The sequence below is a fragment of the Mixophyes fleayi genome, chromosome 2 (assembly GCF_038048845.1).
Source record: "Mixophyes fleayi isolate aMixFle1 chromosome 2, aMixFle1.hap1, whole genome shotgun sequence".
NCBI classification, from domain to species: domain Eukaryota; kingdom Metazoa; phylum Chordata; class Amphibia; order Anura; family Limnodynastidae; genus Mixophyes; species Mixophyes fleayi.
Genome location: NC_134403.1, coordinates 310,489,591 through 310,516,228, shown reverse-complemented (window position 1 = coordinate 310,516,228; position 26,638 = coordinate 310,489,591). Strand labels below are relative to the sequence as shown.

Below are 26,638 nucleotides of genomic sequence, written 5' to 3'. Positions count from 1 at the left end.
GGAGTAAAGGCTAGCCCATCTGGTCCAATCCCACAGAAGAAGGCAAGCTAGCGGAGGCAGTGTGATGCTGTGGGCAATGTTCTGCTGGGAATCCTTTGGATCCCAACATTCATGTGGAGGTTACTTTGATACGTACCGTTTATTTAAACATTATTGCAGACCAAGTACACCCTTCATGGCAGCAGTATTTCCTGATGGCACTGGCCTCTTTCAGCAGGATAATGCTCCCTGCCACACTGCAAAATTGTTCAGGAATGGTTTGAGGAACATGACAAAGAGTTCAAGGTGTTGACTTGTCCTCCAAATTCCTCATATCTGAAGTCCGATCAAGCATCTGTAGTATGTTCTGGAAACACAAGTCAGAACCATGGAAGCCCCACCTTGCCACTTACAGGACTTAAAGGTGGACTTATCTTTGGTGCCAGATACCACAGGACACCTTCAGAGGTCTTGTGGAGTCCATGCCTCGACCGGTCAGAGCTGTGTTGTCGGCACAAAGTAAACTAAAAAATTAGGCAGGTGGTTTTAATGTTGTGGTAGATCGGTGTACATAGGGACTACTTGAAATAAAAATATAAAATTTGAGGTTGCTGGCGTGAGCAGCCACATAATCCCCCTGTAAGGTGGTGGCTCTTATCCAGACCACATATTCCATACCTGTTTTTTCCTGTTTTCACAAGTCCACTGCAATTTCTTCTGACATACATATACAGTGTCCTTTTATTTATTTATTTTATTGTTGAGAATTTTTTTTCTTGCAATATTTTCCTCCAATAATGGATTTGGCGAGACCTGGAACTTAGAATCAAAGTTTAAAATCCGTGTTTAAAATCCTTGCACAGTTCAGACTCGGGTGTACTGTTTAGATTAAAGGTAGATATTTATATGTAACCTTTCCTCCTTTCCTTCCTCAGGTCGTCCAGAAAGTAATTGAAGACCCAAATGATCTCCGGCATGATATTGAGAGGCGGAGGAAGCAGAGATTGCACAGTGAAGAGGGCAGTGTCACAAATGTTGATTACTGTGAAAGGTTAGTGTTAATCCGCCACAGACATCTTGGCATATTTTCCTTCATTGGGGGAGTTTCAATTGCTGGCGATGTGCCGCACGCACTTCACTGCAATGATCGGCTGTGAATATTACCAGCCATTATGAAAGGAATCTCTGCTCATTTTTCTGTTCATCACAATGGGGTGCGAGGAAAAATGAGCGTAGATTTCTGCCATAAAATCGGTGAGATGGACGTTCCTGGAGACACATTGCACTATATTGAAATCACCCCCGTTATGTTCACTCTTGGATTACACGTATTTACACTTATTTCTCTATGAATGCCAGCTTTCCTTTTTTCTTTTCTTTTTTTTTTGCACCACATTTTCACAATAGCACATTTACAACTAAATACATGAACAAGCTAGACACAAGGGGCACACTTATGCACACTTCACACAGTATAAATCACAGTTAGGCATTCACAGACAATCCAAGTGAAAAAAGATTTGTTATGGTTGGTCTTTGCCTTAATTACTTTTTTCAATCTTATGTTGCCTCACTTTGCTACAATTGACTGTACCGGTAGTAGTCACTTCACCGACTACATAAACCCGACAGCAATTTGCCCTAAATGGGTGTACTAGCGTTACAATGTAGAATGGTTTGTAAAAAAAAAATTGTACTGCCGTACACCCAGCCAGCACGTCCTTAAATGACCTCCTTAATATCAGGAATGAGAATGTCTCGCTCTATAGTTACGTTGTTTTGGCCGGACGGCCTGTTGATGTGCCGCGTTTCTGTCAAGTCTCTTTTCCAAGCTGTCAGGGGGAAATCACTATCGGTAAGCCCTCCATCGCTCTTCTCATGTAGGGCAAATTGCTGTCGGGGTTTATGTACTCTGTATATAGTACCCAACCCAGCTGAACTAAGTGTCTATGAAGGAGGACAGCCAAACCTAATACAATTATGAAGGAAGCATAATAGTAATCATGGAGACAATATCAAGGCTAAAGCAGTAAAAAGAAGACAGACGTACATTATATTTGAAAAATGTTCTGACTGGAGTGCTAATAATAGACATCCTTTTTCATACAGAAGGTGGTGCATCTTTTTAAGTAGTCCAATTACTTCTTAAAGATAATAATAATATATTTTTTTTGTGTCCCTAAGTGATGCTACTGGTAGCTATTACAGATCACAGAGCAATGAAACTGGAGAATTTCAGCATTCGTCCAGGGTATCCAGACCACCTTTCCGAAAGTCAGGCAAACCTCCGGTGAGTATAATATAATGTATTTCCTTTAAGACTTGTACGTAAAGTGGCTATAAAAAAATATTCACCCTTTTCAATTTTTTAACATAATAATGTTTAACCTGTATTATTGCATGATGGAAGCACAATGGATTGATTTGGAGATTTGACCAAGCAGTTCACATGCATTATGAGAGGGTGGCAAATAGAAACCATTGTTGAGGATCCTTTCATGTAAGCTCACCTGTGGTTTACCGTCAAGAATTTAATAGACCCTCATACCAAGTGCAGGTAGACTTTATGGTTTGATTAGGCAGAGGGTTGAACGTTGTGGCTTCGTGTGTTGGGTTAGGCGCTATGTTTGGCGAAAGCATAACAGTGCACATCATCCCACGAACACCATATGTACCATGGAGATGGTGGTAGGAGTATACTGCTATGTTCATTCTACTGCGAGACTGGAAAACCTAGAAGGCAAAATGGATGGAACAAGCTATAGATAAGTCTTTAAGGAAAACCCTTCTCCAGTCTGTAAGAAGCATAGTACTTGGTAGAAGAAGCTTTATTCCAATAGGGCGATGACCCAAAGCATACAGCCAAATATTAGTTAAATAACATCATTTTTATTCTATGATGTAATAAAATGTGAAGAAATCCAAAGGGTTGAATTATTTTTGTAGTCACTGTAAATATTACTTCTTTGTTTCGGCAAAATGTTAATTTCACCAAAGTAGGACATCCTGTGTTTTGCCAATGCTTGATAGGAAATTGCCGGAATGACTCGAACACATATTATGGCTCACTGTAACCTCTTGTAGCGTTCCAAAAAGTCAAATAATCCCCATGAAACTGACCTGAGTAAGTAGTATGCATAAGCAGAGGTTCAAATGGGATTACAATAGAATTAGCATACCTCTTAATTCAAATAGTTTAATATATAAAAGCTCCAAAATGACACCAATAATACAAGTTGTAGCGTCAAAAGATGGTGGAGGTATCTTGGTCCTGGGTAAATAATAAAAATATAGCATAAAGATATAGTGGTAAAACAACTGGTTATTAACCAGCTAGTGAAGCAGGTTATATCCACTGTACCAGTCAGAGTAGTTCATGTATAATCATGAAAACAAGGAGGAAACCATTACAATAAGCTGAACGTAACTTGTCTGACTAATGAATAGGGTTCCGTACACACAGTGTGGTGTGGAGCACTACAGTGTCACATTTCCTGGTTACAATATGTCCTGGTGCTTGGAAATTCTTATTAGCAGCTATTAAACCTCAATCAGCGAGCAAGAGTATTATACAAACAACAAATTGCTTTGCCACAATTTCCTCATGTCACAGCCTTGGGTTCATTATTATTCACGTGTTCGGCTAGAACACCCGACTAAGACACAACAATCGTACTGTCGCTGCCAGATTGCATTTTCTATACTTTTAACTATTTGAACTAAGGTTATGTTCACTATATTGTAATCCCAATTTAACCTAAACTGAGGTGTGTTGCTTACTCTGGTACTTTTTCATAACACCCGTGTTCTTTGTAATAGCATCTATCTCTGTTTATTCATGTTTTCCTATGCAGTTTATCAGATCATCTTTCCCTGCCTGTGGGGTATCACATAAGATCACCTATGTCTTTGTATAATTTACTTTGTAATACATATTGCCTAAAACAAGGAAGCTCTATGTTTATCCATTTGTCTCGGTAAAGGATTGCTAATTAACACTGGAAATGATGCTTTAATCTCAACGTTCAAGTCTGAGCAAGTTAACACAGGATTTGTATGTCTGATTGTTTGACAGCTGATGACAGTCCTGTGCACTACACCCAAATACATCTTGTACTTGCTTCATTATATGACTTGCCTGTGAAACCCTTTCAGTGACCTAGGAGTGTTCTCATCATTTCCTACTCTGTTTTGATGGAGAACTAACTTCATGTTGGGGATTAGTGTCTGGCAAGAATGAAATAATATTGAGTCACAGAGTTGTGTCATTATTTTTTTTAAAGCTTAAACTGCATTACGCAAACAATTAGATGTGTTAGCCATTTGGCCACAGAAGTGATTGAAGTAATTTCAGTGATCAGGTTGTTCAAGAGCTGTAGATCACAGTGCAGAGAAACTACACCTGCACTGCAGGCTGAAATGATGACCCGTACACACAGGACCATTTGGCTGATGATGCTGTTTTCTGTTATACTGGATCAAATCAGTCTGAGTATCAAGATCAACTCACATGTGTGTCCTGGTTTAATATCCCACGCATGCTAAATGCTTTGCGGGGAATCTGCAAATTGTGACGATACAATCACACTTTTACATTTTCTTAATAACATATAGAAACTTAGAAAAAACAATAACAGACACACACATACCACATGCTACTGCTTCCCTTCTAAGACACAAATCTAGTAGCAGACATACGACTTCTGGGATCTGTACCCTCCGATCCAGCCCTCGCTCACTCCATACTTTTTTGAATTTGACAACGCACCCTCTAATGAGACGCGTCAGCTTGTAGCATGGTAGGACCATATTAAAACTTTCTAGTAGGATAGCGAGAGTTGCACAGACGATATTTTGGTGAATCCACAATGACAAATCCTAAATGTGTTCTATGAATGGTGGCCTTATATCTACCAAACTGCTGAAACCTAATCACTGGAGTTTCAAGAAATAAATACAATACAGTTGAGTATCTCTGACCACAAAGGGGGGATTTTAGAACAGGTCCAGACTATATAGAGGTAGGTTCCAGGAAGATCAAAGGTGGTAGGGATGTAAACTGCACTCTCATTACATGATTAAGTTGTAAATCTGTGACAAGAAGACAATATAATCTGTAAACTGGAGCAAATGCAGCAAAATCAGGATTACAGCATACAAACTTTGATGTAGGAAAACTCTCCTTAAAATGGTAGTCACTGGCTCACTCTGGGGGATTGAGAGACTCCCACTAGACATAGAATACATACAAAAATTGCCAGTTGAAGGGAACTATCACAGTTGTGTTATCTTGGATATTTATACTAATAGCACAGTGTATTTTTGGAGGGCTCACATTGCTCTCTGTCAGGAGCACACACAACACTAAGTAATAACAATACATAACAGAAAACTGTTGTTCCACCACCATAATGATAAGAACTATATTTCGTACTATCACTTGTCTGTGCAGATATCTCCACAGGTGTAGAGCTAAAAGAAACCATATGGAACACTGTTATACAATGCAGAGAAGAATTGTCATTACCAAGAGCACTTAAAGGAAAATTCTTCATTTAACTCAGGATCTTGTGCCACATGTTATTTGTTGCAATTGTATTTCTTTGTAACCAGTGCTAATCGGCAATAATACATTGCTTTTATGTTTATTTCACATGTGTTGCAATTTTATTGGTTTAACATATTAGGAAAACAATGTGGCTTAGTGGTTAGCACTTCTGCCTCTCAGTACTGGGGTCATGAGTTCCTGACCTTGGTCTTATCTGTGTGGAGTTTGTATGTTCCCCCTGTGTTTGTGTGGGTTTCCTCCCACATTCCAAAAACATACTGGTTGGTTAATTGACTGCTATTAAAAACTGACCGTAGTCTCTCTGTCTGTATGTGTGAGTTATGGAATTTAGACTGTAAGCTCCAATGGGGGACTGATGTGAGTGAGTTCTCTGTACAGCGCTGCAGAATTAGTGGTGCTATATAAATAGTTAATGATGATGATTTTGGTACACCCTTGGCTTTCAATAGAAATGTTTTGTAACGCACACACACGCCTCTTCCTCTCTCTTATATACACCCGAGGAAGGATGATGTGAGCCCCAAAACATTGTGCTGTTTTGTTTTCATGCATATCTAAAATAAAAATAAGTTAATAAAAAAATGTTGTCATCTTACAAGATCATGAACATTGGGCAAAGGAAATGGTTTCAGACTTGGTAGCACCTTACTGTAGCTGATAGACAGCCACGACATCGAAGTTAGACCCACAAGTGAGGAGATTTGTGTTTAGAAGTTGAATTAACTTCAGAAATTAAGAGTCTATTCCATTTTGCCTAAATATTTCTGACATTCCCATTTGCTGGAAGTGCGTTTTTGTTGACATCAAGGGAGAGTACTACAGCTGGATCAGAGCCTTGGTAAACCTCATATACATTACGGAATATGTGCCTAAAATGAATGTCTGTAGCTTTGTGGAACACACATCCTGTTTGATTAGTGTCAGGTCATCCACTCCTGATTTAGTTATTAGAAAATCCAGCTAAAGGGTGCAAGTTTGCACTTGGAAAAACCATGGTGCAATGCACAGGTGCAAATGCATTTCTTTTAAATGTCTGCTTTTGCATGTAGCATACATACTGGGCAGCTTTATTTTAACACTGCAATTAAGAGTTGAGCTAGGATGTACCATGCTCCCCTTCCAACTCTAATGCTATATGCACATTTTAAATTTGCCATTTGCAACATTATTTTGCCAAGGCATAACATTGCACCTTTTAGCTGGAATTCCTCCTGAGTCTAAATCTAATGGCCTCTGCAACCTCACCCACTGTAAGAGGTTTATCTAAGAATGTACTCTGGTCTTCATCTGATTGCAGAAAATTAGTAGTTTCTTAAAAATTTGAATTACTAACAGCATAACTGTGCACTATTCACCCATAAATTGATTTAGTTGTCCAGATTTTCATCATCACTCTCTTGTTGCAATAAAACACCCAGATGAATAAGTTCTTCACAACTTGCTCTTCCAATGGCCAAATCTCTGCGGGACACAAGCACTATAAGACAGGCACCTCTATGGAGGTGGGCATTTCACTTTCTATTGAATAAAAACCAACATGTGCCAGAATTTTATCAAATTCAGATATGTCCCAGCTAGTAGGCTGTACAATATAACTGCTTCCCATTGTAGTCTGGAACAGATCAGGAAGGGCAGACATAGAAAACTTGCCACAAGCCATGATCACAATGTGTTTAAGCCCCTCTCTGCCTGGCACAGACAGGCAGAGAGGTGGGAGTGGAAGGGTAGTAATCCCCTGGGGTGTTCTGAAAAGTCTATCAGGTTTTAGCTATGTTTCCTAAACGTAGGCTGCGTGTCTGTGACCTGTTTAGGTTAGAAGGCCGTAGAACTGCCACGTGATGCACCTCTGGCCCATGTTGATGTATGCAGGTCCTGTTTTCTCCAGCACTTGCATCAATATTGGAGCAGTACTACATCCTCTTCCCGATGTCTCCAGGAAGAGGAGGAGGGAGGTAGCAGTTTGTTCGGGGGACTAGGTACTCCGGGTATCAGCTGGCTAATCAGATACTAAGCAACAGTTGTAAGTCTGTCCCAGTGTATTGGGCCTCAATGGGGGGTATTCAATTGTTTCTTTTAACGCGCTAAAACAAAAAAAAAACGAGCGCTCTAAAAATATTACCGTTAATACGGTAATTACTCGCTAAATTTCATCTCGCAGCTCCCTGAGCTGCGAGATGAAATTCAGCGAGTAAACTACCGTATTAACGGTATTTACGCGCATATTACCGTATTAACGCTAATATTTTTAGAGCGCTCGTTTTTTTTTGTTTTAGCGCGTTAAAAGAAACAATTGAATACCCCCCAATGTGTGTACTTGTTGATGTAAGTATAATGATATATAACATATTGTTATGCTCTGTCTTTTGACTATTGCAGGGTACATATTACAGAGGAAAATCTAACCAGTTTGACACTTCAAGGAGCCATTTTGAAAATACAGATGAGATCAAAAGGCCGTACAAGGTATACTCAAATTTTTGTCTTTTTTAAATAAAATTATATATTTAAATATTTTCTTTATCAGTGATACAAGATTACAGTTGCATAGACATTTGTAACAAATTGATTAACAATCTTCTTTCAGAGAATTAATCAAAGGGAGGTGGGGGAATAAGGGGAAAATTAGGGAAGCAAAAGGGGATAGTGCATAACTAAAATAATTACACTGAATGGAATACAATTCCTTCATAGATTAATTATCTATAGTTTAGAGAGATCTGATCCCTGATCAGAATGATTTGATATAATAGCAAAATGGTAGTGAGTGCTCCCCAGTGTAAATAGGTGAAATGCAGCTCCTATATAAAACTATAATAAACAAATCAAATAATTGTAGAAACGCAAGAAGAAAAGAGGCAACTTGATAGTTGCACTGTAACTGTAAGGACAGATTAATGGTATAGCAGACAGCAAATAAACCACACTGATATTGAATTTGATTAATGGTTATAACTTTCGGAATAGGTGGGAATAACATTTGGCATATAGCCTTTAAACACTTCAAGTAATTGGAGTCTTACCCAATCGCTGCACCTATATTCTTGTTCCAATTCGCTGCTGAAATGTTCAGATAATTATTCTTATAGAAGACGATGTTCAATGCATTCCCGACAGCCAACGTTCTCCGACAGTGAATCACACTTGGACCACAAGGCGGAAGTGGACGGATCCCGGCAAGGGTGAAAATTTTTTAAATATGTTTTATATAGGAGTAGATTGCATAAGACATATTTCAAAAATCGAATCTAAATGGATCTTTTAACTCCAAACTCTTGCACCAAAATGTCTCAATTTGGAATTTGATTTAGGCTCATGTCGGTGGCTAAGTGGTTATCACTTCTGCCTTACAGCACTGGGGTCATGAGTTCAATTCCCGACCATGGCCTTATCTGTGAGGAGTTTGTATGTTCTCACCGTGTTTGTGTGGGTGTCCTCCGGGTGCTCCGGTTTCCTCCCACACTCCAAAAATACTGGTAGGTTAATTGGCTGCTAACAAATTGACCCTAGTCTGGGTGTCTGTGTGTGTGTGTGTGTGTGTGTTAGGAAATTTAGACTGTAAGCCCCAATGGTGCAGGGACTGATGTGAATGAGTTCTCTGTACAGCGCTGCGGAAATAGTGGCGCAATATAAATAAATGATGATGATTTCTTATTTAATTATTATTTTTATAACTCATCCATTTTTAGGTAGTCTTTATAATATTTAATTCATAAAGCTGTTTGATATTGCCTGGGAAGCTATAGAGTATATATAGCCCCACTTCATTGTAAAGATCATCTTTGAAAAAGTCCGATATACGGATGAAACGCGTTGGTTTGAAGCTAACTCTATTGCACAAGCTTTCACCCTTGCTGGGGTCCATCCATTTCCGCCTTGCGGTCCAAGTGCGGTTCAGCGTCGGAGAACGCCGGCTGCAGGGAATGCATTTGAAATAATAACTGGAGGCAGTGATATTAGCCCTAAGCTATCTGGTCAGATCTAAGGTATAACCGGAATAGGTTGTAACAGATGTCTTCACATGTTTAAATAATATCGTTTGCGGATCCTCCCTCCCCCTTCCCCGCCCTCTCTAGCTGTGCATTGAGCTTACTGAGTTGCTGTGCTTACTGTTTACTGTACTGTGCTGTCTCCCATTGTATTGTAATTTGTTTGTGTCTGTACGGCGCTGCGGACGCTTTGTGGCGCCTTATAAATAAAAATTAATAATAAATATCAAAATCACTGAATAATTACAGTGCTGGAATACAATTTAGACAGCACAGAAAACAAACTAGATAGCAGCCACAAACTGTGGAGCAAGATAACATTTCAATGTGGTGTGTGTGTATATATAGTAGGAACTATTTAATAAATGTTATAGGGATTATAGGTACTCAGAGGTTTTTAAGTGTCACGTTAATTCACTATTTCACTCTGTTGTTTTGCTGATTTTAATATTATTTTAGCCATAAGTAATAAAGGTTCTTTATTAAAAATATTATTGGGCTAACAATCGTCGGCTAAAAGAATATTACCATAAGACTGTTAGTGCCCTACATAAAACAAATTCTGTCTCTTTTATCCCATAATCCCAAATCTACACCAGGCAGCCTCCCCATCCATTATAGCAGTTCTACTAATGAAGTATCACAGGGGAGTCTCTGGTCATACCCAGCTTCACCAACAACGAGAAATTCCAAACTTTAACAGCTTGTGATATGAAGGGGGGTCAGCAGTGGTCCATCTACCAGCCAAGAGAAATGGCAGTCTGGAGTGTCACTAAGTAATCATGGAGATCATTTTGAACATGTATTGTGGTATGTGAATATGGTGCCTGCTGAAGAGGAATTTTGGCTGCAAGATCACTAAGTCTGTTCACTAATAATTTGGCAAATAGTTTATGAATAATGTTTGGTAAAGAAAGTGCCCTGTGGCTAGGACATAGAGAAGGGTCTTTGCCTTCTTTGTGTAGGACTGTGATGTAGACCTCCTGAAGAATGGGATTGGGGGAAGAAACATACATTGCCAGAAATATCATTAAATACCTGTAGAAGGATTGAGGTAAGGTGTTTCTTTAAAAATTGTCATATTCTCAGTGGTTTGGTTACAGTTTGCAGCTGGTTTCTAGAATTTTTATGTTTTGATGTAGGATATGTTTTGGGGCTTCCTTTTTAAGAAGTTTGCCTATTTTGATGCATGTACCGCATATCACACCCCTGTACTGCTACTGAAGCAATCCATTGGGATGTGTTAAAGGAGATGTACTCTTCTATAGTGGATTCCAGATTTTGTTTATGACGACTGTTTGGTAGTAGTACTTCATTGTTTAGGTGTAACCGAGGGTAGCAATAAAAATAAGGCTATAGTTGAACAACATTCCGGATCAAATTGAATCTTATTCCATTAATTCTGTTTGTTTTCACTCTGGACTTTGACTTTGCATCAGAACCTGACCATGATATTCTTGTCAGGTTATTGCCCATTATGTTAACCTTTTGAGAAATAAAGTTAATAAAAAAAAAAGAATAAGGAGATAGTGGTGTGATCTGACCATGCGGTGTGGCCAATGTTTATGTCTGCAGTTCTTTCCATCTTTTAGGAGTGCAAAAAAATTATATTTTCCCTCGCGCTGTGGAGAACAAAGTGAATATATGTGTGTGTGGTGAACAATGAGGGCACATGTCAGTAATCTACATTGGATTATCACAGCGTGGTAGCAATCATGGGAGAACTTCCAGAAGTGGATAGAAAAAGTAAAATTTTTCCTTTTTCTGTTTAGAGACAGAACAGTGGCTACAAATATCCCGACTTCTCTCAATTTCCATAACCATTTTTTTTTTTTTGGGGTTACTCTGGCTGTTTAACGGGAATACAATCCACACCCAATGGTAACCACATAGACATTACGTTCACCTGCTTAGGCATTTCTTAAGCTTACTTTCAGCTCAATTTAACATAAAAATAAAATAGAGTTTTATTGACTGCTAGCTGTCCACAATATGTCTGGCGTTACATGGACGGGGTGATTCATAAACCTCTTACGGGTATAGGCTGTCACAACTCGAGCCAAGAACAGAAGGGAAGGCCCAAATTAACCCATAATAATCTTTGACGCCTCCTCTTTAAGAGTAATCAAAGCTAAATACAAGCTTTAGGTATGTCAAAAAGCTGTAAATATAACCACTGGCAATGACTTGTAACTATCCTGTGTTCCAATGTCTGAGAAATGCTCTATTCATCATTTACCAATTGAAACTGTAATTTCTGTCTCAGACAGTTGACATAATATTTTGGCAGTTTGGGTGTCTCTGTTCTATTAGACGCGATGGATGATGCATCATTGTACCTTGGCCAACTAATCAAAATGGCAGCCTGGAATTTTTGGTTTGAAAGTTCTATATAGCGACCTGAGCTTTTGTAGAATGTTAATGTCAAATTAAAACACTGACTATTCTTCCTTTAAATGAAACCGGAAATCTCTGAGTCTTTTGAGTTAGTGATGTGAAGTGTGTGAATTCAATGGCTAGACAATAACTTCTGTCAACAGCATTCCATACCTACAGCAAATGATAGTTCAATAATTTATACATAAACCATTCCATTGTTTATTAGAATTATACGTGTCATGTAAACTCAGTGGACCGTGCTAGGTCCTACTTACAGTGTAGTAGCAAATAAATACACCATCGTCAAAGTACTCAAGATATCAGTGTCTCAAGGAGGTTAGTTTGGAATACCAGTAAAATCCAATGCATACATGGCAGGGTAACAAAGTAATGTGTAATTATGTACTCCAGAAAGCAAAACCAGACTGTCTATAGGGTTTTGAACTGTATCAGTAAAGGCCCTATAGACAAGACATCACAAGCAGACACCAGAGTAATGCAGTATCAGAAAGGTAGGTTTATATATAGGGAGACAATATGCAATACAATATTACAAATTTATTTAAATTTATTATAAATAAAACATACAAGTGCTGATCTTGACACAATTCCATAATATAACAGTTTCAATCGGATGAATGTCCAATAACTTTTGTCAAGCAGAACATGCAACGTAACAATCACAGTTGCTAAGATGGTATTTCCAACAGATCTTACATCAAATGTGAATATTCCTTTGTAAAGCTTTGATGTTAAATTGTTATCCACTTTATATCTTTTTATAGCCATTAATCCACAGCATGCAAGTTAGAACGTGTTAAACCGTGGAGTTTAGTTAATGAAGACGGCTTCCATAACAGCATAGTGATGCAGTAATTGGTAGTGAAAATTCAAGCCTTCCCAATGTTGCATATTTTGGGTCAGTCCCAGACACCTCTCTGTGGGGATCCTCCAAGTGTGAAGGACGATCCTTCACACCGCAAACCTGAATCTACAATCAGCCTCCAATTCTGCAGACAGGAATTTGTTATTCTAAACGGAGTCCTGAAAGCGAATAATAACTCTCCACCAGCCATGTCTGACCGCATATTCAACTTTGCACTGTGTGCCTACTCCTTCACACTTGGAGGATCCCCACAGCTAAGTGTGTACAACTGACTTAATATATACAAGATTGGGAAGCCTTGAATTTCCACTACCAATTACTGCATCATTATGTTGTTCTGACAACTGATTTCAATAACTAAGCTCTATGGTTTAACATATTCTAACATGCATGTTGTGGATTAATAGCCATGTAAAGTGGATAACAATTTAATATCAAAGCCTTACAAAGGAACATTCACATTTCATGTAAGATCTGTGAGAATATAATAGATTGTCTTGTTTGGTGATACATTCAACTATCTGGAGGTTGCAATGAGAGTATTGACTGCATTCCACGTATATTATGGTATGCTTGTTAATTGGGAAAACCAGTCCCAATGCCAGGTGGTCTGTTGTCCACACTGCTAATGGGTGAAGTGAGTCTCATACAATGTATAGAAGGAGTTTTTTTAAGAACCTAGATAGCAGTGTACAGTAGCTGTCTCTATTAGCTAGACTTAGCCCGCTTGCCTTATTGCTAAATGTATCCCTAAGGGGAACAGTTGGCATAATCTCGCCAAATCTGTGGTGGCATTAGTTAATTTAATGAAAGTTATTTTGATTACAAAACCCCTATATATTTTTCATAACTCGACCTTATGAATCCCTCTGAGAATATTTGTATTAATGACATTATCAGACAGCTATTTTGAAAGAATCAACATGAAAGAAAACACATATGTATATTGCAGAACTCGCCTAATATGTGTATTTAATAATCTCTCCGCTGATTGTGTTTTGGTTCCTCTTCTAAACTGATAGCACATTTTCTGCATACAGTTGCATTAGTGCAGGGCCTTGATGGAGGCCGCTTTAGTACAGTGCATTCAGATCAATGCATTGAGGGGCTCCAGATATCTACAAATTAGGTATAATGACATGAGAGATGTTCCTGCCCAAGTGAGCTTGCACTCAGACATTGTAATAGCAGATATATGGTAGTTGGTTGTTGGGTCAGGAAACATGGTCAGCCTATGGTGCAATCTCAATACATAAGATGTACAAGGACACTGTCTTATGTACAATACTATAAATACTGAAAATCACATGTTTACACGCTGAATACACTTGTAGTTTCCCCAGACGGTATTGTGCTCTATACCCCCTCTTCTTCATCTATATATATCCTTGTTTAATTTTGCCAACACTACATGCTCCTGCAACGGCCAAAAAGCATATCAATAGCAGGAATTATATAAATAACTTCAGAAGCTCCAGCACTCCATGTTTATTTTTACTGATCCCTCTAGCTACTGCATGAATTGTCTATTCAAGCCTGCTCTAGTAACTTGACACATGTGCTATTTCCTATGGCTTCACCTCTGTCTAGTGCACAAACCATAAAGAGATGAACTTCTATCTTGATTTACACGCTGTATCTGGCCAGCCTTTACCACAAATGTACATCATTCATAGTTTAATGCTGTATAAGGTAAGACTGCGACCGGCCACAGAATGTATTGTCATTTAAACACTGTTATAGAGAGAGATAACATTTCTATCTGGGCAGATATGGTAGAGAATGACTTACTGTGTTTTTGATGTGAAGTGCTGGAGAGCACCACTTAATTGTGGTATGTGATGTCTGGAAGATAAATCCCTTATTAGCATGATCCATGTTTCAGGCTAGAAAGCGAATTCTCAGGATTGGGCATAGTCTCCCATTCCAACATTAGCTATATGGGTTTATGCTCTTAACCTAGTAATTAGGCTGGAGATAATTATACACTTACACAGAGGCTGCCATCAAAGGCTAAATAAAGTGTGTGCCACATGGATAAATACATGGGGCATGGCACAGCGGGAGTTACTGAGGGACAGAATATTATAAATTACTGCAGTACCAGTAGTCACCCTGGATGCCCAAGGTGAGGACCATGACTGCATTGAGCCATGGGGAGGGGGGGTATCCTCTACTCCTCAGACCGGGAGTATGGGGGTGGACTGTAATAATGGGTCACACTCATTGCCCTTGATCAACATGAAAGAGCAACAGGCTGCAGCATTACTGCTAAGAAGCTGCCAATACACCAGCCAGCACCCAAAGCAGGGGCATCAAGGGGTAAATAAGAACACGGAATGAGTGACATTAGGTGCCTCCTAAACCCTTTCACTCTACACAACCACCTAGGTTTGCCTAATGGTAGCACCAGCCATGAATGACTGGAATTTTGTTGTAAATAAAGTTGTCTGTTTTTAACTAATGTATTCTTTTTCAGTAATGAGGCAAAATGTACTTTGATATTAGACTATTATTTGTATCATTTCTTTGCTATTATAATAATGTGCTTGTGGGCTTTGGCTATCCAGCTACCATATGCGCATGTCTACAGAGACTGGCCCAGCAAGGCTGTAATGTAACCCTTTACCGTTCCAGGCCAGTGTTAGCAGGGTGTTTCGGTTTTTTAATTTCTATAATAAGGGATTTTTAATGCTTTGATAAGCGGCGAAAAAAAACATCTTTAATGCTAGAGAGATCTATTGGTAAATAGGCTTCTTCTTGGTCACTAAGAATGATTATATTCCCAGAATGCAGCCTTCAGTGGCAATTAAAATAATACAGGTTGTGTTAATTGTTTGGGTTGTGTGAGAGCTATGTTATTTTGGTAGTGCGTAGCCACTACAGATGCAGCTCCACACCCATGGCATGTGTCGTCATTTAGCATTTACCACGTGCTGACTGCTATTTAAAGGAATCTGAGCATGAAGATCATTGATTGCCATGGGAAACACAAGGCCTGTTCTAGAACTCTTCACTTAGTAATTTACATTAATTGTTAAATAAAATAACAAAGGAAGGGAAGTTGTTCCCACATTTGAATTTAAAATTGAACTTCAGAAAGGACATTAAATGTTAACAGTAGAGAAGGTACCAAGTGTAAATTCTACTTGTCAGTAGGTGGCGCTGTGTTCAAACATTTTAAAAAAAAAAAAGTTTCTTGTCTGAAGCCCATTATGGATAAAATATATATTTATCAGCATATTTGTGATGTTCTCAGCCTATGTATTTATTAATTTAGAGTTTATCAGTGCTTCTAAGTGCTTCTAGCTGTCTAAGTGTATTCAATTGTCAGAGAGTTGTTTCCCCCCGCAGCATAAGAAAAAAAAAAAAAAAAAAAAGAATCGTCTATACCATGTCAAAGCACACTACTACATTCATATTTGTACCAAATACATACATAAATAAAATTAATTAGTGATTTTATTTATTTTTTTATGTTCATTATATTTCATTATTTTTTCACAAGAAAATCAACTTACACAAGTTAGACATTAGTGATAAACATAAGTTTAACTTTTTTTCCACATTATTACATGATTTCAAATACTTTTCAGAGTTTTTTTTTATTTTTAACACACCCCAAAGAGGTGCGAGATAAGACAGCATATTTTCCGGTTTCACGTGCCGCGTTAAAAAACAATTGAATAGCTTTTAACGCGGCTGCCTCTCACACACCTATACTTTTCAATAGACCTTCTACTGGAGCGCAAGAGGACCGTTTCATGAAAAAAAACTGAGCATTAAAAATGGAATTGAATCGCGGGTAAAGTTAACCCACTCGAAAATGATAAAAAAAAAAATAGTGTTAAAATTACTTAACGCGGTCAAAAAAAAACAACTCTCTGACAATTGAATAACCCCGCCCGCCCCCAACAAAAAACAAACCTAACTTTATATTGCATTTTATTTTTTATAACTTCTCTCTCTTTTTGTATGTCTGCTCCCTTCATCACACTGTCCCCTGCGGGTGTCCATCTCACACCCTCAGTACTGTGGTGATCATGGCCGCACGGCCACGTCACTCACACACAGTAATTTGGTGCTACATGGATCCCGTAGTCTAGGGCAGGAGAAATACACTACTATTATTACAGTACTGCAGTGTAAGCAGCCTATGCTGTTCATGCCGTGCATAGACATCTGCATCGCATACGCAGCTGCTGATGCGGCTGCATCATCCATTATTAGAATATTTTACTGCAAGCTGTAGTACCAATATTGTATCAATGGATGATGTGGCCACCTATGCACGGCGTAAAATACACTTTGTCCGGCCCAGCCCGCAACTGAATAAGATGCTGAAAATGGTAGTTAGTTATGCCAGTACATTTCGGAATCTCTCCAATCAACTTTTTTTTCTTCTTCAAGCCTTTGTTTAGACTCCATGCGAGTATCTACAGCCGGCATTCATAATTTGCATATAGTGTGGGGGACACTTCATGCCATAGGGAGCAGTGGAGGACTATGTAAAAAGGACACTATCTCTGAAATGACAGGTCCTATTTTAGACAGTTTGCAGTATCCCACACCCTTACAAACAGGTTTGGCTTGGGTCCCTAATGTAGGAAGAACTATCCACCCTCCTGAACTGTTCCCATCAGCAGCGGTGAGTTTAGTCGATGGTGTTAGGACAGAACAAGATGAACTGCACATGATTGACAGAGCACCATAAGATAGTTTACAATTCACTACAAGTTTCTCCAATTTCCTGAGCACATAGTTTTTATTTGGGGTGGGGGGGGGTGAGGTGAGGGCTGTAAACCTGTACTTTCCCTAACACTCCAATTTATGAGAAAACAATTGTATGCTTGATAGTCAATACTTCTGCAAATGTTAAATAAGACTGTATGATGCTATAATACCTGTAATTTATAATGTACATATGCACAGTGCTTGTTCACACTTCTAAAGGGAAATTCTACACTACCTGTAACCCATGATTTTCTGAAACAGACCGGAATATAGAATATTGTGTGAAGGGCATAAGAGTCACAGCTAATGGATTGAGCAATCATCACACCGCTTGTTACCTGCTGTCAGACCTGCTGAGCAGACAAGGATCAGACTTCTGACAATTATATTCTTTATACCATTCAGTGCTCAGGTAGAGTGGGAATCTCCTACATGATTTCCTGTTAGTGGAGAAATCAGGAATACGACACATTTATACTGGTAGGGTTTCATTTCACTTGAACTTCATGGGGGGTTTCACCTTCATGTGACTATTGTGGGCTTGTATGCAACCTGCTCCATCTATATTACATACACTGTTTTTATCTGTTCTGTTATACTAAACACTGTTGGTGCTATCTACTTAGGATACAGTTGTTTTCAGATTACAGCATTGTGTCCTATGAAAGGGCAGCAATAACAGAGAACTGAAAAGCACAGCAGATAGCCAGCAATATAGATCATTTACTGAAAGTTGCAGGCAGGTGTGTACTATTTAAAGTCACCTGAAGGTTGAAACACCAGGTGGATATACACTATCCTGAAGAAAGATTCTTATTTACTTTTTTGTTTATCACCATAAATAAAAGCTGCCATTCTACATACACAGCCAAGATACACACATCCCAATGTAACAGTGGCCCAATGATCATGGAGAATGTTAGAATACTTTACCCAGCCACATATTATGGACAAAAAATCTATCATATAGGGCTAGATATATATAATATATATTCTACATTTCTCTTAATTTGAGTTTATCTAGGTAGAATGTCCCTTTGTTACTTACCTAGGGATAGATTTATCTAACCTGCTAAAAAGGAAGTTGAGGTGTTGACCATAGCAACCAATCAGATTCTAGCTATCATTTATCATGATACCTCATACAATTTATACACAATAGCCAGGGCCATCGTAGCAACATTATAGGCCCCTGGGCAAGGCAGTGCACCGGGGCCCCTATATATATATATATATATATATATATATATATATATATATATATATATATATATATATATATATATATATATATATATATATATATATATATATACCAATTAAGAGCCCTGCCTATGGGGCCCCCTTGCCCGTGGGGCCCCTGGGCACCTGCCCGTCGTGCCCAATGGAAAAGATGGCCCTGATAATAGCTAGAATCTGGGTGATATATGCAACACCTTCACTTTCTCTTTTTAATAAGTTTGATAAATCTATCCCCTAGGCTTTAATATATGAAGCTTTCTGGATCTACAGGTTAGAGAGCTTGATAACAATGCTTCATTATGCCACACATTTCTTGTTTATGCATCAATTGCAATTACAACATAGAGAGTTAATGAGCATTGGGCCACTGGTATTAGTCATGTTAGTATTACTCATTCATGCACCCCAATACAGAAGACTGTAACAGAATATGAGTCATCATGTCAGGAATATGTATTAACTGGAAAACATTTCAACCGTGCTTTCTGTCATTTCTCCCCACAGGGATGGGGGAACCCTGCCACAAGAATATAACTTACTTGCTTGATCTTGATGAAGACTCTGTTACTGAAAAGAACTCCTACTTGTAGATGCTTGACTTACCAGGGCAACTTCAAGAGCATCGGCACTGAGAATGATAGTCTTGATAAAACAGAAAGAAAAGTAACTATTTTTCAGTAGTGGAATGCTGCACAACTTTTTTACGGTTTTCACAGTTTTTTAATGACCGTATTCAGATGGAAAATTGCTAACTTCCCCATAACCCTTTTTTGCAGAAGCAGAACACATAAACGGAAAACAAGAAACACATTTTTCAAGAATAGATCATCCCTTATGTTGGGGTGTCTTATTTATTATGCATTTTCTTTAACAAAAGCATGTTTTGTTTTTTTGTTCAGATTTCTTTTGTTGGTTTTAGAAATGTTTATGTTGGGAAGTTTGTGTATTAATGTAATAAAGTGCCTGAATTGTTTAGTGTCTCTTCTTTCTTATGACAGCTGTGTAGTTTTATAGCTTTACATTTAGTTGCTGCAATAATTGGCATAGTGATTCATCCTGTATGAATGACCATTCTATCACTCAGAAATGTATCTTTATTTTCTGCCAGGTGGACAAATGTTATAAAGACCAACTACTTGTGAGTGCTAAGATGACGTTTAGTAGTAGATGATATTTAAGGGTTCTTTCATGTGTTACATTGGGTTTCAACCACTGATGTCAGACATATTACATTATGGTGGAAGTAAAGTTAAGTCTGACACCGAAAATGGGGAATTAGCAGTAAGACATATCAGAGAGTGTATTTACCTAAAGATTATATTTAAGTTCATTTTGCACATTTAACAATAAGATAAAGGTGTACTTCCACAAAACACAAATGCATAACCTTGTACTGCTACCGTTCATCTCTCCACCATCCTTCACTTTCTCCTTTTACACCCCTCTTTTGATGATTGGCATGAAAACCTTTCCCAATATGCTGTTCTCACCACACTCCATACAGCTGCTCACTAATACAGGGTTTTAACTTAGTTTGTTACTGCTGCAGTGGAAGTTTAGTGCCAGGGAAGAGAATGTTCAATATCTGGGATTTCACCCCAAGTGAGTATAGAGGTGTTTACTGTACAATATCCCCATACTGATATCAATGCATGCATGATGCAGATTTACAGAAATTACAATGGAAATTATATTACTATAATCTGTATTTGATGTACCCTAACTTTATAATGCTCATTCACCTTGGAGTTTAGTGCACTGCTGAAACAAACTGTTTTATAAATTACAATGCAGGGAATTATCCCATACATAGAATTATTCATTTCTGAACTGCAAAACTTACAGACACTCAATACTGCTTTATGTGTCAAGTGCATAAGCTTGCCTGCCTAGCGCATTTCTAGGCATTGTGTGCTCATTCACCGTCCTTGGAACTGCCCCAGGAATAATGTTGGTGAGAAGTAGGGGCATTGATGTGTTTAATCTATACCCAGCAAGGAACACCCCTGATCACCCAACTCCTCCCATTGGTGGGCAGCACAGTGGCTTAGTGGTTAGCACTTCTGCCTCACAGCACTGGGGTCATGAGTTTGATTCCTGACCATGGCCTTATCTGTGTGGAGTTTGTCTGTTCTCCCCGTGTTTGTGTGGGTTTCCTCTGGGAGCTCCGGTTTCCTCCCACACTCCAAAAACATACTGGTAGTTATCTGGCTGCTATCAAATTGACCCTAGTCTATATGTATGTGTGTTAGGGAATTTAGACTGTAAGCTCCAATGGGGCAGGGACTGATTTGAATGAGTTCTCTGTACAGCGCTGCAGAATTAGTGGCGCTATATAAATAAATGATGATGATGATTGATCAGTGTAAACTTTTACACACCTGCAGAATCTGCAATCTTGTCATGAAAATCCATGTTATGTGTTTCCTTGTAGAAATGGGTGCAAATGCTCAATAGTAGTATAACTTCTAAGCATTTGATTTGTCATTTAAGATGAAGCGCAGCCAACATGGGGTGAAAAGGGTGCTGGGAAAATTTCACTATCTGTACAAGGACTGGCTGTACTAGAAAAAAAATGCATGTCATTAAGTGGCCCAGTTAAGCTGGAATCCTTCATCTAATAGAGAATACTTAGAAATATGTGCATGCCATGGATGATACACAGCCAACTTAAAAGAGCTCAGAGTGTTTGTCCATGAAGAATGATAAGAACGATGGCAATCCTCTGTACAAATCCCAATGTATATGTTGTACATTGGTTAATTATGCCTAAATGTTTCAAAGCTGAATTTTTATGCATTATGTGAAAAGATCAATGTCGACGCCTTTTACAATGCTTAAGATCTTTTATAATTAGCGTAAGTTATGGCCCCACCACTTTAATTGTTTTGAATTATTTATGTTTGATGTTCTGTTTAAGGAAATGTTTAATTTCCTAAAAGCAATTCCTCTGCCTCCTACTTCCACTAATGAATCCAAGACAATAAATATTTTTAACCAGAACACCACAAAGAGCTTATTATTAAAGTGTACATATTTTATTTTCAGATGTTTCTCTTTAGTGTGATGACTTCCACCTCTCACTGAACCAAGAGGGCCATGGATTATCAGATATTCTATTTTACATTATTTCTACCCATCTTCATTTCCCTTTTCTATTTTATCCCTTGGCACGTTATCTAAATGTCATAGCAACAGGTGCCCCAACTTTGGCTGCCACTGACAACTTGCAGGTCCAGCAACTTGGTCATTCTGTAAAACTTGTGGTGGGAAATCCCAGTTAAGTCATCCCATACTTGCCAACTCTCCCGGAATGTCTGGGAGACCTCCCACATTTTGCGAGAGTCTCGCGGACTCCCGGGAGAGTGTGGCAATCTCCCGGATCTGCCCACTTCCTAGTGAAGTGGGCAGAATTAGGTCCCAATGCTTGGCCCCGCCCCCGCTGTCAAATGACGCGTTGACATCATGGGGGCGGGTCTAAAATGACGCACATTTTGGAGGGCCCCCCCCATCACGTCCACTTCCCCCGCAGGCTCCCGGATACCAACATTCTAAAGTTGGTAAGTATGAGTCCTCCTAGGTACTAGTAGGAAAGGCAGGCGATGGCCTTGCCTGGAATATCTGAATCAGTACCCTCAAGGCATTACTAGTAGATGCATGCTAACAGTTTGCATTGGATCTGTTAATGATACAAATAGGGCATACTTCTTTTAGTTTTAAGTGATTCTTTAAGATCTTCCTTGATTTAAAGGAACTTTAGGAAATATTGTAAAAAATAATTTAAAAATAGTTTTAACTATGGGAAGTATTGTAGAAAATTATTTTGTGTATTTTTTGTCTGTTTTCCCTTATTCCTAAGCCCCTATTTATTTCAGTCTGTTAAAAAATAAACCTGTGTATGTGCTGAAAAAAACGAATGTAAAAATTTTCTTAGGTGGATTAAGATATTAAAAAGCTATTTCTAGTGAAAACGGTTATTAGACGTGTATTATCTGTACTTGAAGGGGTTAAATATACTGCTTTCAATGGCTCCTACCGCCCAACATTTGGGAATCCGGCATTGGGACGGGACGTGTCCACAACCCTGGGGGCGTGCCTAACGGTTTTTAAATCACTAGGCTGACCTGTACTTTCCTTCCCTCCAAACACCTCCATTGCCGTGCCCACCAGTGCGTGCGGCACCTGTTCACCGATGCCATGGAGAGCAGCAGTGAACATACAATACCTCCCAAATTTCCCACTCACTGGACAAAGCTGTCCAGATCAGGATGGCGGGACAAAGCCCTCCAATCAGAGCGGTTGAGAGGTATAATAGCCAATCATTTTGCACTGTACTGTCATAGTTTCATAGTAGTGGAGTCTTCATTACGTTTGTGCAAGGTTTAAAGAGCAAAATTTGAAGTGTTTTGAGGTTGCCAAATAGACTATATACATCAATTTTTTTCCCTTTGTGCTGTGATAGATCAAAAAACCATAACAATGACACGCAAAATAGGACTTTAAAGTGATTGATAAATATGTGAAATTGTGAACCCTTAAATAAACATGGTAGCAAACACACACACAAGAATAGATTGCTGTTGTATGAAAATTAGATTGTAATGTCCACTAGAATAGGGAGTGATGTCTCATTGAATGTACAGTGCTGCAAAGTCTGCTGGTGTTATATTAATAAAGCATAATAATATTATCAATACACAGCATATATTAGCTTGTTGCTATGCCTGTCATGGTCACTAGGTGTCCTTTAATCTCCATACATGTCTGATTTTTAACTTTATTGTAAATGTAACTATTTTGCAGATTATTGACTACTTGTTTTAAGAAGTTGGACATTATACACTGAGCACTTGTAATAAGAAAAATAGTAAATTATCTTTCATGGAGGTACCATCTAAGTGCACATAGAGAATAACTGCTTTTTCTGCTTAAGGGTCGAGACATATAAATAGAGCAATAAATTAGAGGCACACATCCTGCTTTAAATGATGCCACAGTTTATTTCGGCATGGTGTAACACAGTGTTTCATTGGATACATAAAATATAATTAAGCTGTCAATATTTTATATTCAGTCGGGTTTACCAACATGATCTAGATTATCTGTGATACATTAATTTACACTTAGGGGTCTATGTATCAAGGTACATAGGGTCTGTGAGTGGATGAGGTGGGGGAAGGGCACAAACAAACAATAATGAAAATAATCATTACCATAAGACTTATTACACTATGCTATCCATTCCCTCCTTGCACTGAAATCCTCAGTCACCTCTGCTCCATTTTTTTTGTATCAGAGGCGCGTTATATGTAATTAGCAGGTGACCTGTTTTTAAACATTTAAATTACTACTTTATTTACAATATATTTGTATATTTTATATTAATGTCTCCTTGTGCACAATGTTATGGGTTCTCTCACTAGGGGTCAGTATGTGAAGGTACATTGAAGCGATGTACAACGGTGACCTGCAAAGTACAAATGATTGCAGCCACTTTGAGAAACTATCCCTGAGCCTTGTACCTATGCACCATTCTAGGTATTTATGGATTTTTGTTACAATTATGAGCTAAAAGTTACCTGCCCATTATATTTTAACTTTCTAAGTCCGCAGGGTTGAGAGTGTTATGGAATTTCACAGGTCAGTTGAGTCTTCATCATTCCGTGCGCTGTCCATTGACTCAGTATGCCCCCACTGGGCAAGAACTGGTGCAGGCACACTTTGATGGCGGAGTCGGTCTTATTCTTTGGTGTCAATATGGTTTGTTCACAAATACTTGCTTTGATCTGCTGGTTCCACATGGCTTATAACCATGATCCATGAATAGTGGTGCCCAAATGTGAATGTAGCTTTATTAAATAATTTCTCTGACTAAACTAACTTCCCATTATGACATCATGTGCTGGTGTGCTATATGTGACGCAAATCTGTTTCCAAAATAAATGTTCCAAACCCAGGCATCACTGAAGTTGTTTCTCCATTGGACTCCATGGCAGCCTTAATTTTGGGTAACTTGCTTTCCCAGGTTAGGTAGAGACAGCTAACAAAAAACACACCCCTCTTCCCCTGAGTCTTTTCTGGTCTCTAACACATATAGTACAGGTAGTAGTGTTTGTTAATTGTTTGTAGGTAGGTCTCACCTTCCTTAGAGATCCTAGTGACGCACCAGTGAATACTGCAAGCCCTGGATGGGCTGTCTACACGGGTGCATCAGACTGCTATCTTGGGAGCAGTGCTTATGTAGTACTTTTGAATGTGGCACCAATTCCTTGATGCCGGTGGTTGTTACATGCGTGATAATCGCATCAGATATCAAAGGGCTCAAAGATGCAGGACCAGGCTGTATATCTGCATGGAGCTACTTGAAGCTTTAGCTGCAGAATGGAAACAGTTTAGACTGAATCTGCTAGAAGCGGTTTACGGATGGAGCCTGGCTCCCAAACAGCTGAAGGGCACACGCAGTAGGTAAGGCCAAAGTATTGGGTGCTTTATATGATACTTTTTCTGTAGTTAGTAACTTAGTTCTCCTCAGTACTTTTGTACAGCATGTGGAGGGGAAAAACCTCAAGCTCCAACGAGTATGTAGAGCCTATGATCAGCCTTTTTATTATCAACAATTTTTATTGAATGTTTTCAAAGATAAGTATTGGGGTACTGGGAAAAAAAAGAAGGGATGTAGGGGATACATGAAGAGGACAAGGGGTTACTCACATGGAAGGACACATTTCAAACGAAAAAATAATTTAAAAACCATATACAATACAAAAAATTAGAATATATAACTTAGCCCCAAAGTAACATAAGCACACAATCAAATTGCAAACAGCATCAGACATTTAAGATTGAGGAAGTTTGATCAAATCCAATACTGGGGGTTCAGAGACAGAATCAGTCCCGACTCGGGCTAAGCTGTCTTCTTCTGTGATATACACATGACATTTAAACCATTTAACAAGAGGGGTAGAAGCAGAGGAGGCATGCGGCATGTCTTTCGTTTCCATGTCAAAACTGAATTGAACTGTGGAGACAGTTTTGACCAAAGTGGGAGAAGAGGAATTCTTCCAATTCTGAGCTTTTGTGGCTTCAGTTGCTATTAAGATATGTCCTAGACCATATCTATTCTGTTTTGGAAAAGTCACGAATTATATATTCAGGAGCACCAGAAGCAGGAAACTTCTCTCCATAGTGGTTGAATGATTGGGCAAATTCAAAAGACATGCATAACATCACCCACCTGAGAACATTGTCACCAACAAAATTTCGACTGAGAAGGCTATATTGTGTGTAGCCTAGTGGGGGTACAGTTTATTAAGCAATTAGACCTGCATTTCCCTATGGTTAATACATTGGAACATACAATAAGAAGAGGTGAGGCAAACTCTCTCCAACTGTTGTGAAGAGCGGGTTGTATGGAAGTCAGTCTCCCAGTGCAAATGTGAAGGAGCGTCTGTAGGATGTAAACACTGATACCAGAATGTTATTCCACCACTGCTACTACCTTTTATAAATCGATCTAGGACTTGGGAGGGAGGATTAGGCTTAGATAAAGTTGAATCTTAGAGGTGGCCGACACCCAGTGCCTGGTTTGAATGCTATTGTACACGTCCGTAAATGCTATACAAAGTCAATCATGTAAAAGGCTGAACGGCAGAGGGAGATCCTGAGAAAACAGATCATCCGCAATTAGGACCAGTTAGCAGGGTTCATTATGGATTAGCTTAACTAGATCAAAGCTCGAAGGGATAGGTTTCTGGGGGGGGAAGTAGCACCAGATCTTTTTTAGGTGCAACTAATCTATCCCATACTTGTAAAGCAACTGAGATAGAAAAGAGATTACATTTAAGGAAAGGACACATACATATG

The 26,638-nt window shown here is 38.8% G+C and overlaps 1 protein-coding gene across 1 annotated transcript in view; it reads left to right on the top strand.

Moving 5' to 3' along the window:
* BCLAF3 (BCLAF1 and THRAP3 family member 3) overlaps window positions 1-19,748 on the top strand; it is a 71,729-nt gene extending 51,981 nt beyond the window's left edge. The window contains exons 10-13 of the mRNA XM_075196543.1: window positions 915-1,030; window positions 2,164-2,269; window positions 7,925-8,011; window positions 19,280-19,748. Of these exons, the coding sequence (XP_075052644.1) occupies window positions 915-1,030; window positions 2,164-2,269; window positions 7,925-8,011; window positions 19,280-19,309 (339 nt within the window). The 3' untranslated portion in view covers window positions 19,310-19,748. The remainder of the gene's footprint in view (window positions 1-914; window positions 1,031-2,163; window positions 2,270-7,924; window positions 8,012-19,279) is intronic.
* The last annotated feature ends 6,890 nt before the right edge of the window (window positions 19,749-26,638 follow it).